Source organism: Nilaparvata lugens, chromosome 4 (assembly GCF_014356525.2).
Source record: "Nilaparvata lugens isolate BPH chromosome 4, ASM1435652v1, whole genome shotgun sequence".
Taxonomy (NCBI): Eukaryota; Metazoa; Arthropoda; class Insecta; order Hemiptera; family Delphacidae; genus Nilaparvata; species Nilaparvata lugens.
Window position 1 is genome coordinate 8,565,102 of NC_052507.1, and position 20,305 is coordinate 8,585,406.

The 20,305-nt window shown below is 33.9% G+C and overlaps 1 protein-coding gene across 1 annotated transcript in view; it reads left to right on the forward strand.

Moving 5' to 3' along the window:
• The window catches only part of LOC111044119 (protein TANC2), a 513,289-nt gene extending 497,239 nt beyond the window's left edge, over positions 1–16,050 (forward strand). The window contains exons 23-28 of the mRNA XM_039425662.1: positions 1,215–1,413; positions 2,444–2,625; positions 5,628–5,797; positions 8,399–8,588; positions 11,377–11,477; positions 13,312–16,050. Coding sequence (XP_039281596.1) covers positions 1,215–1,413; positions 2,444–2,625; positions 5,628–5,797; positions 8,399–8,588; positions 11,377–11,477; positions 13,312–13,474 — 1,005 coding nt within the window. The 3' untranslated portion in view covers positions 13,475–16,050. The remainder of the gene's footprint in view (positions 1–1,214; positions 1,414–2,443; positions 2,626–5,627; positions 5,798–8,398; positions 8,589–11,376; positions 11,478–13,311) is intronic.
• Positions 16,051–20,305: the final 4,255 nt, after the last annotated feature.

Below are 20,305 nucleotides of genomic sequence, written 5' to 3' on the forward strand. Positions count from 1 at the left end.
ATTAGTGTTTAATGTTGAATCAACTGTAATTTGTGAATATTGAATTAGATTGAACTCTGTAAGATGTTCTTGTAACCTAATGGTTCATATTGGAGGACATTTCGAATGGAATTGAACTCATCCCCTCTTTCCTGTCCTTGTCACCGATCACTCGCTGTCCCTATTTCCTCTCTCCCTTCTGCTTGTACGTATTCATCAAAGTACCTCAAACAGTTTTCCCACGTTATACAATACCATAGAGAAACAATACTACGAGTTTGTATAGCACTTTTCGAAGGTCCCTTAAAATTCTGTAATTCCTTTGACCATTACTGCCGAGTTTGTATACACCCTCCAATACCATAGAGAAACAATAGCGTAAGTAGATATCCCATGGTATAGGGCGTTTATGTCGCAACTTTTACTGTTATCTCAAGCCGATTATTACCGTCGATTATTGTTGATTTCTACTGTTTTGAGCGGGTAAGAGTGTATGAACGACACAATATGAGAGACTACCAGCGTTATAAAGCTTCACGGGAAAGAACTACGTGGACTATCGGCTTGGGATAACAGTAAAAGTTGCGACATAAACGTCCTATACCATGGGATATCATAGTTTGCTCATTTCTCTTGTAAAATATATTCTTCCTTTTCTTTTTGATATGTTCATCATATTTGTTCGAAATAACTGTCGGTGCACGATTTTTTCTTTGCTAGTAGTGCCATATTTTAATAGATAATATTTATTTTATTGATTTATAATTACTTCTACGTGGAATAAATTAATTTGAATCTTAATATTCTTGATGAAATGTTGGCATTGCATCTATGTGAAATAAATTAATATCTCAATATTTATTTATTTATTCGTGGACAGAATCACAAATCACATAAATATGATTAGGAAGGAACAACAGGCTTGGCCCAAATCTATTCCATTCCCAAATTTTGATAAATTAATAAAATGTCCAAAAATAGGTTATGTTTCTACTGTATAACGTTCAAGTTCAATTTTCGTCCAAAAATATATACAAGCTAAACATTTTGAATTTATAGAAATTAAAACACCAAACTATATTTGAATATAACACTTAATTATCACTTCATATTGAATTAATCAAGTAATTTTATAAAATTTTGAACCCAAAAATACACACAACACAGTATATTGTTGATGAAATGTTGACAAATATTGATTTTTTATTGGTTGATGAAATGTTTGTTGATTATAGGACACGACCGCGCTGCTATTGGCGGTAAGCGAAGGTCATTGGGCGGTGACCGAGCGACTGCTGCAGTCGACCGCTGGAGTGGGAGGGCTGGCAGGAGGTGCAGGGGGTCTGGACCAGACAGATGCCCAGGGCAGGACTGCGTTGATAGTCGCTGCAGCTGAAGGACACACTGGGTTGATTGAGTTGCTGCTCGATAAAGGTTAGTGTGAGAAATTAAAATTAGGTCTTCATCTACTTATTTATTGATTCAAGGGATATAGTAGTGAATATGAGAACTCTGATCTACATATATATATAAAAGCGAAATGGCACTCACTCACTGACTGACTGACTGACTCACTCACTTACTCACTCACTCACTCGCAGAACTAAAAATCTACCGGACCAAAAACGTTCAAATTTGGTAGGTATGTTCAGTTGGCCCTTTAGAGGCGCACTAAGAAATCTTTTGGCAATATTTTAACTCTAAGGGTTGTTTTTAAGGGTTTAAAGTTCGTCTTTTAGCATGTATATTCTTCTTCTCCCAATCTCTTAATTATAATTGAAATTTCCATATCTTATGTTACTATAGAACTATAATCTAGATAGAGTACCTCTTCGAAACAGTGTTGTTAACTGGCAACTAAATTAATAATTTTGTCAGGTTGGCATTAAGTTGAGTTGACTTTGTTAGGTTGGCACCAAGTTGAAGATTTAAATGCATTTATCGCGGAAAAATTGATTGGGCACTGCTACTTCAATCTTGGGAATATTATATTACTAGTCGTCAGGCTCGCTTCGCTCGCCATATCCGTTTAGCCAGACGTTTAGTCTGGACCCCCGACTGGATTGTCCTAACTATGATAAAAATGCTCAAATTAAAAATGCAGGCGAGCGAAGCGAGCCTGCTGATCTCATTCTTGGACGATCCAGTCGTGGGTCCAGGGGGCGGAGCCCCCTGGCTAGACGGATATGGCGAGCGAAGCGAGCCTGACGGCTAGTAACATATATAGCCTACTGAGATGCATCGAATCATGCTATCTAGTCATATCAACTGATCTCACTACGTTATAGAACAGAACACAACACAGAATAATTTATTAGTGAATTTCTACTGTTCCTCTTGATTCTATGTATTTTCTTTTTCAGTTTGCATTAAGCTTATTAGTTGTAGAGTTGAATCATTTTCAATACCGTAGTGAATCTTGACGGTTTTCTGAATTTGATGTTTCTTCTTTGTCATTTCGCAGGAAGCGAACTGGGTAGGCAAGACAAGGATGGCATGACGGCACTGGGCTGGGCGTGTGTGAGAGGGCGAACCCAGGCTGCACAGGTGCTGCTAGACAGGGGTGCAGAGATCAACCAGGCCGACAACACCGGACGAATTCCACTCGATCTGGCCGCGGTGCAGGGCAATCCCACTTTGGTGCAGGTCAGTCAATAAAGCAAACAAGTAATCAGCAGTTAACTAAGTTGATAAGTGAATAAAATATCAACTAAGTGATCAAAAAACTAACACAAAATATTGTTGCAAACTCAAATAGCGCTTTTTTTTCATTCCGCTATTGTAATTATGATTCAAATAAGTGTAGCAGACCCACAAAAGGTTTACATCAATTTTCAGCATCACTCGTTTGTAGAGTTGAAATAACCTAACAACACATTTCTCGAGATCCAAACAACTTGAGGGTAGCAGACCCAAAAAAGATTTACATCAATTTTTAGCATTCTCGTTTGCAAAGTTGAAACAACCTAACAACAAATTTTTTCGAGATCCAAGCAACTTGAGGGATAAGATAAAATTACTCACCAGTGAATCATTAGATCATTCTATTTATACCGTACCCTTCATTTCAATAATACCCATGTAATTTATTTGATAATAGCATAGTACTATAAACTAGAAAAAATCCAAAAAAATGAAATGAAATTTTATTTTTTGATAAAAAAACTATCCAGTATCCAGTAACAATGGTTAAAGCCTTCACACAGAGGCCGAGGGTTATAAACAAATTCAAAAATAGAAGAATAAGAAAATAATAATAGAGAATAAAAAAATCTGGTGTGGCGCACTCACACAACTTTCCTTGCCGTTATGAAAATTGATCACCTGACGCTAGTGTTCCCGCGCATCTCAAGTCTACTATTCAAAGATCCAAGCCAGCTGGTGACAGTAGCCTACAATAAGGCTGGAGACACACGAAGCTCTATCTCTTCATAGTGAATGATTTAATAGAATCAACAGTTGCCAACAGTTTGTAATTGAAATAATGACATTTTCTCGAATTTCGAGCTTATTTTCAATTTTAGGTGAAAATGTTACTGAACATTAATTGAAGAGATTTCCATGCTTAATCTTTTCCACTTAGAATTTTTTGCTTAAATTGTATCTAAAGCCTGATAATTGGGAATCTAAGATCAAACTTTGCATAGATGGGGCGGAGCTCCTGAAATTTTTACAGATATGGGGCTTGTGGCAGTTGATAGAGCTTATCGATGACTATTTTAGCTAGGAATTTGATCAAAATCGTTGGAGTTGTTTTCGAGAAAATCGCGAAAAACCCTGTTTTTGACAACATTTTCACCATTTTATCCGCCATCTTGAATTGCATTAGATCGAAATTGTTCGTGTCGGATCCTTATATTGTAGGAACCTTAAGTTCCAAATTTCAAGTCATTCCGTTAATTGGGAGATGAGATATCGTGTACACAGACGCACATACACTCATACACACACACACACACACACACACAAACACACAAACACACACACACACACACACACACACACACACACACACACACATACAGACCAATACCCAAAAATCATGTTTTTTTGACTCAGGGGACCTTGAAACGTATAGAAAACATGAAATTAGGGTACCTTAAATTTTTTTGGAAAGCAATAGGCCTACTTTCCTTACCTATGGTAATAGGGTAAGGAAAGTAAAAAATAATATAATAAGGATCCATAATGCAGAAAAGAGATCAGATATATTATGTACAATAGTACAAGGAACATGTGAATAATAGTACATAAACTAGTTTCTGGACTAGTTTATGAATCAAGATTCGGGGGGGGGGGGGGCAGTTTTGGCCTGGTTCTCCTTCAAATAAAATTTCTTGAATGAGATTCGATATTGTGGATTTTTTCCATAATTGGAAAATTATTTAGTACAATAGTCCTTCTTCAATTAGTCTTTCTTCTTCCTTCTCAAATCAGTCTAATAAATACCTAATTGTGTAGGCTATCATCATAGAGAAGAGATAGCATATAAGAGGTCGTCCATATATTCCATTTTCTTACTCGAACTGATTACTGTAGACTTCTTACAACTATTGTTTATTATTGCTACTACTTACTGTCTTATTGTCTACTTACTGCTCTCTACAACTAACTGTCTATTATTACTATTTTGACCGGTTGAGAGTGTAAAGGCCCGTCCAGACGCACAAGTTTAGCTTCAGTCTTTTGCTCAAGCAAAAGTCGGAGCATGTAAGTCGTTGCGTCTGGACGGTGAAACGGATCGGACGGTCTTCAAGCTTAAGTCGTCAAACTTAAAATGTATCGGCCGGGAATCTTTTTCCATCAAACTGTCCGTCTTTTGCCTATCCACCAAAACCCAAATCGCGTAAAAATGGAGATAGAGAAATTGTGATTTCAGATTCGGATTTAGCACCCTCAAATTAATAGAATACCTAGCGAGTACTTGAAAATAAGAAAGTTTTTTTATCGATTGTATATAACGCCATTTAACCCTTTTTTCTTTCTTGATTCTCATGCTCTCAGAATTTGATGTTGATATGATTTACTATCATGATATATTGAGATGTGCTATATTGTTGAAAAGAATACTATCTTCAAAATTTCAATCCATTTACAATCACTGTGTCTAGAGATATGACATTTAAACAAAGCCATTTAGCGATTAACAGTAATATTTTGTCATTATGTTGTTAAATAAAACATTATCCAGTTGAATCGGCGAAAAATTACGATATCTACCGGATATATGTCGACCGTATACAATTCAGACTCAATGAATCATATCAAGCCCAGTTTCCATCGGTCATTGACAGAAGTCAAACATCATTGTCATGCACAAAAATAGGAAAACGGACGACATAAGACGGATGCGTGTGGACGCAATTTTACATCTGTCTTTTGCTTGAACAAAACGAACCGTCTTTTGCTTGAGCAAAATACTGATGGTTAACTTGAGCGTCTGGACCGGGCTTGAAAACGGCGCAGTAAGAGAGTACCAGTGTCACATAGCTTCACGAAAAAGAACTACTAGGACTATCGGCTTGAGTTAACAGTGAAATTTTGAATTTAAACGCCCTAAACTATAGGATATCTTCCTATGCTATATATTTCCTCTATGATATCATTAAATCAATTTATTAATAAATAATGTATTATTTTGATTGTAGCTGTTGTTGGAGCGTGGAGCCATGTTGGAGCATGTGGACGTGAGTGGGCTGCGCCCCCTGGACAGAGCCATAGCATGTCGCAATGTGCCCGTGGTGCAGAGCTTCCTCAGGAGGGGAGCCAAGCTGGGCCCCACCACATGGACTATGGCCAATGGAAAGACTGATATCATGTGAGTTTATTCGCCATAAAATTCATGTATGCGATAAAAACACTTCACTAATATGGGCTACTTTATTCAAATTAATAAAAACAATATAAAACTTGTGGTACCCTTTTATTAAAACTTCAAGTCGTTAATAGCTATTTATGTATTAAGAGCGTAATGGACGACTTAACGCTCGCGCAAAACAGTTATCACGCGACTGATAATTTTGCAAGAGTGATAAAGAAGCATTACGCGTGAAATTTTTTTCTACAACTGCAGAAACCTGTTAAATCACTTATATCGGCGGAGTTACAATTACCAACTTTTTAGGTTTAAGATCTGACCTTTTGGCGAGCTGCTTACCATCAGCTGATTAGCGAGCGTAAAGAAACTCTTCTGCACATGCGCGAATGATTACCGTGCGTAAAGAAAATCTACTGCGCATGCGCGGATGGTTAGCGAGCGAAAAAGTAGATTCTCCTCAGAAATAAGCTGTTTTACGAGGAGAATTGAGTATGTAAATTCTTTCTTTACGCGCAGTTGTAGAAAAAAAATGTTTTAAAGTTTAAAAAATGTTTTAATAAAACGGTATCTACAAGTTTTATATTGTTTTTATTAATGTATTTAATTATATCACAGTTGTGTTGTGGTTGACAATTTCAATTTGTTTTCATGATTTAATAATAATTGGGGAGTCCAATCTCACTAGGTGTCAAATCTACTGCAATACTAGTAGAAATCAATATGAAAGTTTGAATCAATATGAATTCTCCTTTTATTTTGTAAATTATGAAAATGTTCTGATCTAGTGAGCCCCTCGAGCTGGAGAACTATAGTGAGGTCCACGTTATAATGGCAGAAGAGAAAGATAGGAGAACAATGTTGCCGATCCTCTGTCTTGTCAATGCCTTCTTATCAGCTACCGTCTATAGAAGGCATTGACAAGACAGAGGATCGGCAACGTTGTTCTGCTACTTTCTTCACTGCCATTATAACGTGGATCTCACTATAGTTTGATTAGTTCATTCATTCATTCATTCATCTATTGTATAAAACACTATAATCATAATACAATTATGACATATTGACGGAAAAACTAGGCTGAAACTGTACTATTTCTCCCCAAAAATTTTGATAAAATGATAATGTTGTCCAAAAGTTAAGGTTATGTTATCACACACTGCTTCGTCATTTGATTTTCGGTCTAGGAATACCGGTAATGATTTGAAAATTTTGAATTTTGAAGGTTGATTTTATACTCTAAATGAATCACAGAATATGTCACAATAAATTAAAAACTTGAGAAAAATTGAACTTATTTGAAAAATTTGGATATAAAATCAAAAATCTGGTGTGGCGCACTCACACAATTTTCCTTGCCGTTATGAAAATTGATCAACTGACGCTAGTGTTACCATGCATCATAATTAGTCTACTATTCGAAGATCTAAGCCAGCTGGTGATAGAACAATGACGCTGCAAATACATGAAGTCTGCTATCTCTTCATAGTGAATGATTTAATAGAATCAATACTTGCCATCAGTTTGCAAATTGAATAATCTTATTTTCTCGAACTTCGAGCTTATTTCCAATTTTAGTGAAAATGTTACTGGACATTAATAAATTTTAGAGATTTCCATGCCCAATCTTTTCCAATTGAAATTTTTTGTTTAAATATTGTATCTGAAGCCTTGAGAATCTAAAATCAAACTTTGCATAGATGGGGCGGAGCTCCTGAAATTTTTACAGACATGGGACGTGTGGCAGTTGATATAGCTTATCAATGACTTTTTTAGGTATAAATTCGAGAAAATCCCGAAAAACCCTGTTTTTGACAACATTTTCGCCATTTTAGCCGCCATCTTGAATTGCATTTGATCGAAATTGTTCGTGTCGGATCCTTATAGGGGAAGGACCTTAAGTTCCAAATTTCAAGTCATTCCGTTAATTAAGAGTTAAGATATAGTGTACACAGAGGCACATACACTCATACACACACACACACACAGACACATACAGACCAATACCCAAAAACCACTTTTTTGGACTCAGGGGACCTTGAAACGTATAGAAATATAGAAATTGGGGTACCTTAATTTTTTTCGGAAAGCAATACTTTCCTTACCTATGGTAATAGGGCAAGGAAAGTAAAAACCTACTCACTATTAGTTATTTACAATTTAAATGGATGGATAATTAACGTTTGAGACTCCCGATCACTTATTGTATTTTTTATTTAGTATTATCCTTAATTCTGAATAAGATTAATATCTTTTGATGCTTACTTACTATAGAGTATCAAGTTTATTTTATTTTAAATTTAATTTAGTTTTATGATTTGAATTTTTTGAGTTTTCCATTTTTTCCAATTCCCATTAACCCTATACCACCCTATCAATCATCCTTAGTTCATCTAATACTTCATACTCATTATTAAATTCCTAAACTCCCAGTTTCATGAAAAAAATGTTTCCTTAGTTTATTTTTTAAGTTAGCATCCATTCTATTTGTATTCTATTATTTGTAGGCACCTGCTGTAAAATCTTTTAGGTTTAGCGGGACCAATTTTGTAATGCATTTTACTGAATAAAATGATTGATTGATTGATTAATTTAATTTTGCAGATTGGTTCTCCTCAATAAACTACTGGAGGATGGCAACGTTCTGTACAGAAAGTCGAGGCTGAAGGAGGCGGCCCACCGCTACCACTATGCACTCAACAAGTTTCCACCAGCTGAGACTCTTGACTCAACTTTCCAACAGCTTCGAATCAACTTCCTCCTCAACTACTCACGTTGCAAGCGCAAAATGAATGTAAGAAACTACAATATTTTCCAACTTCCTCTTCTTTACCTTATTACTGTAGTGAAATTCACGTTATACATTCGTTTTTTGTGTAGTTGAGAAGTTGATATTGTGGTAATTATTCATATTGAATGAAAAAGACTGAGAAATTGTCAAAAAACCACTAATTTATTGATAATTAGAATCTCTGTTTATCAGAGATTGACAATGGTGTGACAACCGAAACCGGTCTTTCTTATTATCAATAAATCAGTGGTTTTTTGACAATTTCTCATTCTTTTTTATTCAATTATACATTCTTATATATTTGTATAGTCAGTGGGAATAGCAATACATATTACAACATTGGGACTTAGGTTATAAAGTCAGCAGAAATTAGTGGACAGATAGTTGTTGAATTTCTCGTCCAATGCCTTATTTTGTAGAAAGCTGTGATTGAAGTCATCCCGGTATGATAATAACTAGTAGTTCTGTGAATAGTAGACCTCACGCAGTACTCTCATCCACGAGTACCTGATGTCAACTGTTTTAAATGTTAACAAAATCAGTTCACGTTTGAATTTGTATTCCATAATTTATTAATATTTATGTTAATTTAAACAATGAATAGAATATATTTCTAATCCAGAATTTATATAATATTCATCCAGTTCCGTGATAATCTTTCCATCTAATGGAAATTAATTTTTTTCAATAAAAAATATTATAATTTCTTCAGCATTATTTAGTTCATTTGATTATTTTTAATCACGGTATTTAGATGATCTCCATCTACATACCGTGTTTTTAATCAACTATTAAATTAGTTTTTTCGAATGTGAGAATATTGATACTGATGGACACGCATAATAATACCATGACTGCAAAACAAAATATTGAAACCAAAGACCTTAAAGCTGCGATTAGACCAAATTTATTAACAAAATGTTAATAACTCAATCCTTATAGATTATATTAGATTGAACATAACTTATCATACACATGATGAACATGTGTGTTTGTCAACTTGCGTTCAATCTAATAGAATCTATAAGGATTAAGTTATCAACATTTTGTTAATAACTTTGGTGTAAACCCAGCTTAAAGATGCATACCTCTTCAAGGTCTTTGATTGGAACTATAGACCTTATACAAATACAGTAATAGACTGGCTTCTCCACACATCTGTGTAATCACTTGCCAGCTGATTTATGATGAATAATTCTATAGTCTGATTTTTACTCTAATATTGGCGTATGGAGGAGGCTCCTCTTTCCTTTTATATTATCCTTGGAATGCAGAAATTCCAAAAACTTTGTATATACGTCGACGCGCAATTTAAAAAGGAACATACCTGTCAAATTTCATGAAAATCTATTACCGCGTTCCGCCGTAAATGCGCAACATATGAACATATAAGCATTAAAACATTAAGAGAAATGCCAAACCGTCGACTTGAATCTTAGACCTCACTTCGTTCGGTCAATAAAGTCAGCAGAAATTAGTGGACAGATAGTTTTAAATTTCACGTCCAATGCCTTCTTTTGTAGAAAGCTGTGATTGAAGTCATCCCGGTATAATAATAATATCCTTTTATTGTCAAAATTGATAAATGTTACAATTCATAGTATATTATAAAATCATTCTATTAATTCGATAATGTAGCTCAAATTTGAAGAAAATTTAAAACAAAACAAAAATACACTATTGGCATCACCCAGCAAAGGAGAAATCCTGTCCGCTGAGTGAGACCATTAATTCAAAACAAAATCAATCTAACATGAAACAAAAAGAAAACAAAACAAAGGAGTTAATAGTAGAAAAATAAATTACAATAGAGGTTATCACTGATGTCAAAGAAAAAGTTTTCAACTATCCAGTCAATGACTTCCGTTCCCATCCTTCGTCTGTGCCTATTTATATATTTCTTATCCCACTGGGAAAAAATATCAATTCCTTTACCGGGGATGGAATTTATCAGTTTAGTGCTAAGATAATTCGATTGTCTTCTTACTATTGTCAGATAAGTTTAATTGATGATAAATATGTTATTGACCAAGCGAAGTGAGGTCTACGATTCAAATCGACGGTTTGGCATTTCTCTTAATGTTTAAATGTTTATATGTTTCGCATTTACGGCGAAACGCGGTAATAGATTTTCATAAAATTTGACAGGTATGTTCCTTTTTTAATTGCGCGTCGACGTATATACAAGGTTTTTGGAAATTTTGCATTTCAAGTATAATATAAAAGGAAGAAGGAGCCTCTTTCATACGTCAATATTACCGTAAAAATCAGACTATAGAAATATTCATCATAAATCAGCTGAAAAGTGATTACACAGATGTGTGGAGAAGCCAGTCTATTGCTGTATTCCCATTAGGTCTATAGTTTCAATCAGGTACTTGTGGATGAGAATACTGCGTGACGTCTACTGTTCACAGAACTAGCCTACTAGTGTGAACTCAATCTGAAGCTATACAAAGCAATATCATCTCTTAATGTAGACCCGTTTTATTTACCCGTATGTAATGTAACATTTTCTGTATATATAGTTGGCGAAATGTCATCACCTATTGGTATATCTGATAAATCATCAATAATTGATACTTTAATCGTTAATCTATTCAATCATGATCAAATATATTTTTATTGTATTCATAAAAAAGTGATGTAATAATACATTTCTACAGCTGGAATTTGTTGATATTATTTAGTTAGAATCTAACTGATTATTTTGTTATAACACTTGAATTCCTGATTATTTATTAATTTTGCTTCATGAGTTTAAATTGTTCATTTTCTTCTTTGTCTACAGGAGCCGGAAGAAGCCATAGAGCTTGCAACACAAGTTTTGAAACAGAAGCCAAACTCGTTTGAGGCGTTCTATGCTCGTGCTAAGGCAAGAATTGATATGAGGTGAGTTACAAATTTATTGCAAATCATTCTCCAATTTGTTACATTAATATGGAAGCATATCAGCAAATAATCCCAAATCTTCCAGGACTCAACTTTTGATTTCTCTCATTGTCTTTCAATAATCAATATCTCATTAATTTTTATTATCTCTCTTTTTGTAGATATTACACCGTGATTCAAAAAGAATACCACAACTTTGAAAATTGATAACTCTGCAAAGAATAAACGGAGAGTATAGCTCTATCAGTCATCGATTAGAGGAAGCTCTGAAGTTTTTTTAGTCCCATTGGCACTGATCTGTCCGTGCCTATTTGAATGAAAACTATCCGAGTCAATTGATCAGCTGCTAAGCAGCTCGAGACAGAGCACTTCATCACTGGCCTCCAAGAAGCCCTGAGCTCACCCCCTGCGATTTTATCCTATGAGAATACGTTAATGATAAGGTATATCGACCTCCTCTACCAGCTAACATTGAGGAGCTCAAACAAGAAATAACAGCAGCTATACAAACTGTTACGCCCGATATGCTACTCAGGGTGTGGAACGAGTTCGAGTATCGTATTGATATCACTCGAGTGTCTGGAGGGGGTTACATTGAACATTTGTGAACTTGATTTCTAGTGGGGAAAAGCTTGTTTTAATACTCTTCATTTTGATTTATAACCCAAGTTTCTATTATGTTTCCTTGATTAGATACAGATTTTCAAAGCTGTGGTATTCTTTTTGAATCACGGTGTATAATAATAGACTATGAATCCATAAAAATAAGGTATTAAATAAATATGATTAATTACACAAAAAAATCAATAATCAATATTACAGTAGTTATCTAATTTTATTCATTTGAACAAAGCATAAATTAAATAGTTTGATAGATTTTGTTTTGTCAATAAAAATAATGAATATACATACAATAAATTTGTATATTTATTTGTTCTCAAAATGATAACTTGTACATTGATCATCACCAAATTAGTGAAGCTTTAATGAATGGAATAAGATTTTTCTACGTTTTTATCAATTTCATTTATGTTATGAAAGTTCTATGTTGGAGGATTGTACAAAATCCTTATTGTTATGGATTTAATTCCTCAATTATTACTTTTAAATTTCTGTTTATTGATGAAAGTGTTCCAACTAGTTTATTATTACCCTGATATACATGTAGTATCTAAGAAACTCAAACACAACTCATACAAATAAAAAAAAACAATTTGCCTCTCATTACTAGAGGAGAAAATGACTTTGAAATACAACTGTCACTTTTTTAGATACAATTTTACTCTCCAAGTTTATTATTTCTATGTAATGAATCTAATAAATAAATAAATACCTTGATGTCGTATTTCATTTGTCACAAATTTCATTCATTAATTATTTAGAAATTACATTTTGTTCAAATGCTAATGTATATGATACATGAAATACCTTATAAAAATAAGTCCAAATTACATACCATCAACCACCCCAAAGTTTTCTGCTACTGCAAATTTTGACATCTGGGTGAACAGCTAGAAGGAAATAATTTCGAATTATTCGATGGTAAACCCAGTTCCTCCTGTATGCCAGTTAGGTAATACTTTAACCGGCAAATGGGCGAGTAATCGGGTTCGATTCCCGGGCTGGCAAATAATTCTTGGATTGAAGCTCTCATAGAATTTCCTCCTAGCTGTTCACCTACTTGTCAATTTTTGCAGTTGCAGAGTCGTCAAGGTGAGTAACAGCATTCAATTTGGAATTTTGTTTAATAATTACTTAATTAATCGAATTTAAATTGTTAGGAAGGCGTTATCTCAATAAATTCGGGAATAAAAATCCATGCTTTTTGTTCCAGACTACATGAAGAAGCCCTCTGCGATGTGCAAGAAGCCCTTCTATTGGTACCAGTCAACCAGGGAGACGTTAGAAGAGTTCTTCTCAACCTCAGAGACGAAGTTAGGGCGGGAACCATGACGGCCTCTCTCGATACCCTTTGCCAGACTGAGACAAGCCTTTGAAACGTCAAACCCAACCGAAATACGCGTTAGAATTAATCGAGTTGAATGTCTAACTTTGTAATAATATCTCGGTTGTTGACATAGATAGAAACTAATAATTTTAGTATTCTCCAAAAATTTCGTTTCGCTTCATCCAAATTAATTAAATGAATAGAATATTATTTCAATTTATTTTTAATCATAGTAGATAGGAGATCATTTATGAATGAAATGGATGATACAATGTCTAAGAAATACAAATAAACTTGAAACGTAACTTGTTGTCATATCCACCTTACTAATCTAACTTGCATTACTGCGGTCACGTGTTGAAAACAACACACCTTCAACTACAGTAAGAAAGATTAATCAAGTGGATTTGGCAACAAAAACAAAGAGTTCCAATCATGTAGAAGTCCCACAGCAACAATATATGTATTCAACAAAAAATACAACTTGGTTTCCAAAGAAATTTTAGAAAAAAAGATGTTCCACTCCTGGAATCATTGAAAATCAATAGTTATCTTGAACTTGAAGTGAGAAATTTACAAAAAAAATGTTTCCATCACATAATATTGTAGCTTTCACAAGTTCAACACTTTGTTGTAATGATTATCAACCAATTTTGTGTTTAGAAACAGAATAGTTTTGAATAATGTTGAATTTTCCAGCGACTTTTAAGTTTTGTTTGTTCTTTGAAACTATGGGTAAGCCAAAACAGTTCCTAAGATTTAGTTTAACGTGGTGTTGAGATTGCTTTCTGTCATGATATCGATAGATGAGTAGTTTTTCTATGGAATGAATTGATTTTCTACGTTTTATTTATTTTTGTGTTTGCCATCGGATCATAGGAAATCAACTCATAGCCTACATATTAGTGGTTTGTGAAATGAGAAAGAGATAGTAAATTGAAATCGTATAATTGAGATATGAGAATGTAATACATCAAAGAAAATATTAAGCTATATCGCTATCAAATATACTAGCATTATGGTTTTATTAGACTGTTTTACCAAAGTTGATAGGATTCTAAAATTGATATTCCAGGATTCCTATAAAAAAGCTTGAAAAATTTCATGACTGAGAGATTTTCCATATTTTATTCTTACTGATTCATTGTAGGGATCGACGTCAATTTTTTCTGAATGTTTGTCACATTCTTTGAAAAAACTTGACACTGCTCTTTTTTGATTACTTACCAATATAGCAGATATCCAATATTTTTCTATATAATGCATAAAACTGATGAGTAGTGTGACTTTTAATCTAGAAGTACGGTATTGTCATTTCTTGTAGCCTACTCACACCGTGTTGATATAATGATTGACTGAAGGATTAATGAAGGATCAATCGCCTATATGTTAATCGTTGGTTGTGCCTAACTGTAGATAGAAAATATATAAATTTTATAGATTTATTAATGAGTTAAAATTGCATATTCTAATTCTCTAACTGTGTTTGATTGTAGAATCTCTTGAATCCCTGTTAAAGAAGTATTAATAATGAATTTTTATTCATCATACACTTGAATTTTACTCCAAGAATACTGGTTTCAATATTGGATTCACCAGAATTATTAATGAATGATAAGACGATTCGATATTTCATTTAAGTGAAACGATTTTTCCATCACACATATTTTATAGATGATAACTTTGTATGTTCTTATGTTTAAATTCGTTATGTTGTATTATACTCTCAATTATTATTTATTGCTATGTTATATTATTTCATAATTATATATTCGTTTATAATTTGTCTGATTTTTATTGTTTGATGCATAATTATTATTATTTTATCAGAAGACAGTTGTCTTTCAAATTCCAGCGGTTTATTTCTGTGTAAAACTTTTTGTATATTTATTTGTTTTCAAAATGATAACTTGTACATTGATCATCACCAAATTAGTAAAGCTTTAATGAATGGAATAAGATTTTTCTACGTTTTTTATCAATTTCATTTATGTTATGAAAGTTCTATGTTGGAGGATTGTACAAAATCCTTATTGAGATGGATTTTATTCCTCAATTTTTACTTTTAAATTTTCTGTTTATTGATGGAAGTGTTCCAACTAGTTTATTATTCCACTGATATACATGTAGTATCTAAGAAATTCAAACACATACAACTCATACAAATAAACAAAACAATTTGCCTCTCATTACTTGAGGAGAAAATGACTTTGAAATACAACTGTCACTTTTTTAGATACAACAAAAATATTCATTTACCGATGTTCTTATCATTGATCTTGGTATATATTGTACTGTTCGTACATGCGAGAAAATGATGAATCAATCATTATTGAAATTCGAACTAAATGTACTGTATTTTCAGATATAACACACAATAGACAAATAAGTTATGTTTCAGAACTGTTTCAAATAATCCAGTTTAATTGTAATAATACTTTAATAAGTAATAATATTATTACTGTCAACTTTTCATGATTATATGAGATGCCATAGTTGTTATCTAACCTCTGTTGTTCAGAAGAAAATATTATAACAGAAAATAATCGTTTGTATTTGAATTTAACTTGAGAAACTTTGTAATCTAATTACAAGGAAAATAAAAATGAATTTCTACTGCCATTATTCTGATTTTTTTCTTTCATTATTTTGAACATACTAATTCTATCAACAGATTCAGTCAGCTACATGATTTAATAGCATACAATTACCTAGTGTTATACTAACATTATCAGTACCGTATCTACTCAAGTATTATCTATATATATAAAAGCGAAATGGCACTCACTCACTGACTGACTGACTGACTGACTGACTGACTGACTCACTCACTCACTCACTCACTCGCATAACTAAAAATCTACCGGACCAAAAACGTTCAAATTTGGTAGGTATGTTCAGTTGGCCCCTTAGAGGCGCACTAAGAAATCTTTTGGCAATATTTTAACTATAAGGGTGGTTTTTAAGGGTTTAAAGTTCGTCTTCTAGCATATATATTCTTCTTATTCCAATCTCTTAATTATAATTGAAATTTCCTTATCATATGTTTCTATAGAACTATAATCTAGATAGAGTACCTCTTCAAAACAGTTGTTAACTGGCAACTGAATTAATAAATTTTGTCAGGTTGGCATTAAGTTGAGTTGACTTTGTTAGGTTGGCACCAAGTTGAAGATTTAAATGCATTTATCGCGGAAAAATTGATTGGGCACTGCTACTTCAATACTGGGAATATTATATTACTAGCCGTCTGGCTCGCTTCGCTCGCCATATCCGTCTAGCTAGGGGGCTCCGCCCCCTGGACCCCCGACTGGATTGTCCTAACATATGATAAAAATACTCAAATGAAAAATGCAGGCGAGCGAAGCGAGCCTGCTGATCTCATTCTTGGACGATCCAGTCGGGGGTCCAGGGGGCGGAGCCCCCCTGGCTAGACGGATATGGCGAGCGAAGCGAGTAATATAACTCAAGAATAGGAGTGAATTTCGCCAATGTGTTGACATATTATTGTTCCTGTCGTCAAGTACTATCATTCCTGAGAGTTCGAGCGATTTTAATTTTTTGACCATTTTTGCAAAACTCCATAATGTTTTATCTACTGATTTCATGAAAAATACAAATCTCCCAGGTTTGCTTCATATTCGGGCTATGGATAGAGGTTGACCTAACAAGTGTTGTGCTATAATATGAGACGTTTCGCTACAATACAGATAGAGTTATTCACGGACACATAGAATCTATACTCCACTCACAGATCACAAAAATCACTCAACTTCAAATGCTTATAACTCAAGAATAGAAGCGAATTTCTCCAATGTGATGCCATATCACATTGTTCACATTGACTTTATATAATACCTTTGCTAAACAAAAACTGCCATTATAACGTGGACCACACTATAGAAGAATTTATTTTTAGAATAGAATAGAATTTATTGTTTCTCATAAACAACAATACAATATTACATATCAATCCTGAAAGTTTGTGCGATTTTAATTTTTGACCTTTTTTGCAAAAATTCATGAAAAAGTCCTTGGTTTTTCTCATTTTATTGTGAAAATAAAAATAGCTCAAACTTCTTGACCTCATCTCTCCTTAATGCGAGGAACAAGAATCTGGAATAAGATTTGCAAAATTCGCTACCGTTTAGGAAATATAGACGTTTGATAATTTGCAAATTTTATGTTTGAAGCTGCATAACTCACTCTGTATAGTAGCTGGGGGTGCCAAATTTGGCTCCAACATATCTCAGGTAGAGATTCTTCTATGGTGCAAATTTCAGCTGATCTGAGATTATTTTTTTACTGTTCCAAAATGCACGATTAGTCCATGGTTTTTCTCAGTTTTTTGGGAAAAAAATTCGGTCAATCTACATGACCTTATGCTCTCTGATGCGAGGAATACAAATCTCGAATCAGATTTGCAAAATTCCTTACCGTTCAGGAGATATGACCATTTGAAATTTTCATGTTTACACCTTCATAACTCACTCTGTATAGTAGCTGGGGGTGCCAAATTTGGCTCCGACATTTCTCACGTCAAGCTTCATCTATGGTGCAAATTTCAGCCAAATCTGTGATACTTTTTGTTTCAGTGTGTTTCACTATGGTTTTTATCAATTTTTTGTGACAAATAAAAATCACTTAAACTTTGTGACCTTATGCTCTTTGATGCGAGAAACACGAATCTGAAATCATATTTGCGAAATTTCTTACCGTTCAGGAGATATGACCATTTGAGAATTTTTTTTTCAGCTTAATAACTCACTCTGTATAGTAGATGGAGGTGCCAAAGTTGGCTCTAAAATTTCTCACGTCAAGCTTTATCTATGGTGCTAATTTCAGCCAAATATGTGATACGAATCTGAAATCATATTTGCGAAATTTCTTACCGTTCAGAAGATATATATGACCATATTTCAGCCAAATCTGAGATACTTTTTGTTTCAGTGTGTTTCTCGATGGTCAGTCCATGGTTTTTATCAATTTTTTTTGACAAATAAAAATCACTCAAACTTTGTGACCTCATGCTCTTTGATGCGAGTAATACGAATCTCGAATCAGATTTACAGAAATCGCTACCTTTCAGGAAATATAGGCGTTTGATAATTTGAATATTACATGTTTGAAGCTGCATAACTCACTCTGTATAGTAGTTGGAGGTGCCAAATTTGGCTTGGACATTTCTCAGTTGAAGCTTCATCAATGGTGCATATTTCAGACAAATCTGAGATTATACTTATTCTACTGTTTCACGATAGTGAATCCATGTTTTTTTTCAATTCTTTGTGAAGAATAAGAATCGCTCAAACTTCGTGATCTTTTGGTCTTTGATGCGAGAAACACGAATCTGGAATCAGATATGCAAAATTCCTTACCATACAGGGGATATGAACAAATTCCAGCCTAATCTGAGATACTTATGTCTCAGTGTGGTTCACGATGGTTAGTCCATGCTTCCAATAAATTTTTTGTGGGAATGGAAATCGCGCAAACTCTATGATCTTATGCTCTTTTATGCGATAAACTCGAATCTGGAATCATATATGCAGGATTACTCACCGTTCTGGAGATATGACCAAATTTCAGCCAAATCTGAGATACTTCTTGTCTCAGTGTGGTTCACAATGGTAAGTCCATGATCCAATCAATTTTTTGTGAAAAAAAATCGCTCAAACTTTGTGATCTTATAGTCTTTCATGAGAAAAACACGAATCTTGGTTCATATTTGCAAAATCCATTACCGTTCAGAATATATGAACGAATTACTGACAAATCTGAGATATTTCTTGTCTCAGTGTTGTTTACGAGTCCTTGCTACCAATCAATTATTCGTGAAAAATGAAAATCGCTCAAACTTTGTGATCTTATGGTATTCCATGCGAGGAACACGAATCTGGAATCATATTTGCTAAATTACTTACCGTGTAGGAGATGTGACCAAATTTCAACCAAATCTGAAATACCTCCTATCTCAGTATGGTTCACGATGGTTAGTCCATGCTACCAATTAAATTTTTGTGAGAAATGAAAATTGCCTCATTTTTTTGATCTTATGGTCTTTGATGCAAGAAACACGGATCTGGAATCATATTTGCAAAATTCCTTACCGTGTAGGAGATGTGACCAAATTTCAGCCAAATCTGAAATACCTCCTATCTCAGTGTGGTTCACGATGGTTAGTCCATGCTACCAATTAAATTTCTGTGAGAAATGAAAATTGCCTCTTTTATTTGATCTTATGGTCTTTGATGCAAGAAACACGAATCTGGAATCATATTTGCTAAAATCCTTACCGTTCAGGAGATATAACCAAGATTAAGCCAAAACTGAGATACTACTTGTCTCAGTGTGGTCCACGAATGTTAGTCCAAGCTACCAATAAATGTTTTGTGAAAAATGTAAATCGCCCAAACTTTGTGATTTTATGGACTTTGATGCGAGAAACACGAATTTGGAATCATATTTGCAAAATTCCTTACCGTTCAGGAGATATTAACAAATTTCAGCCAAATCTGAGATACACCTTGTCTCAGTATGTGGTCACGATGGTTAGTCCATTCCAATCAATCAATCAACCAATTAAATTTCTGTGAAGAATGGAAATTACTCAAACTTTGAGATCTCATGGTCTTTTATGCTAGAAACAAGAATCTGGAATCATATTTTCAAAATTCCCTACCGTTCAGGATATATGACCAATTATCACCCAAATCTAAGATACCTCTTTTCTCAGTGTGGTTCACGATGGTTAGTCCATGCTTCCAATCAATTTTTTGTGGAAAATTGAAATCTCTTAAACTTCGTGATCTCATGGTCTCTGATGCGAGAAACACGAATCTGGAATGATATTTGAAAAATTCCTTACTGTTCAGGAGAT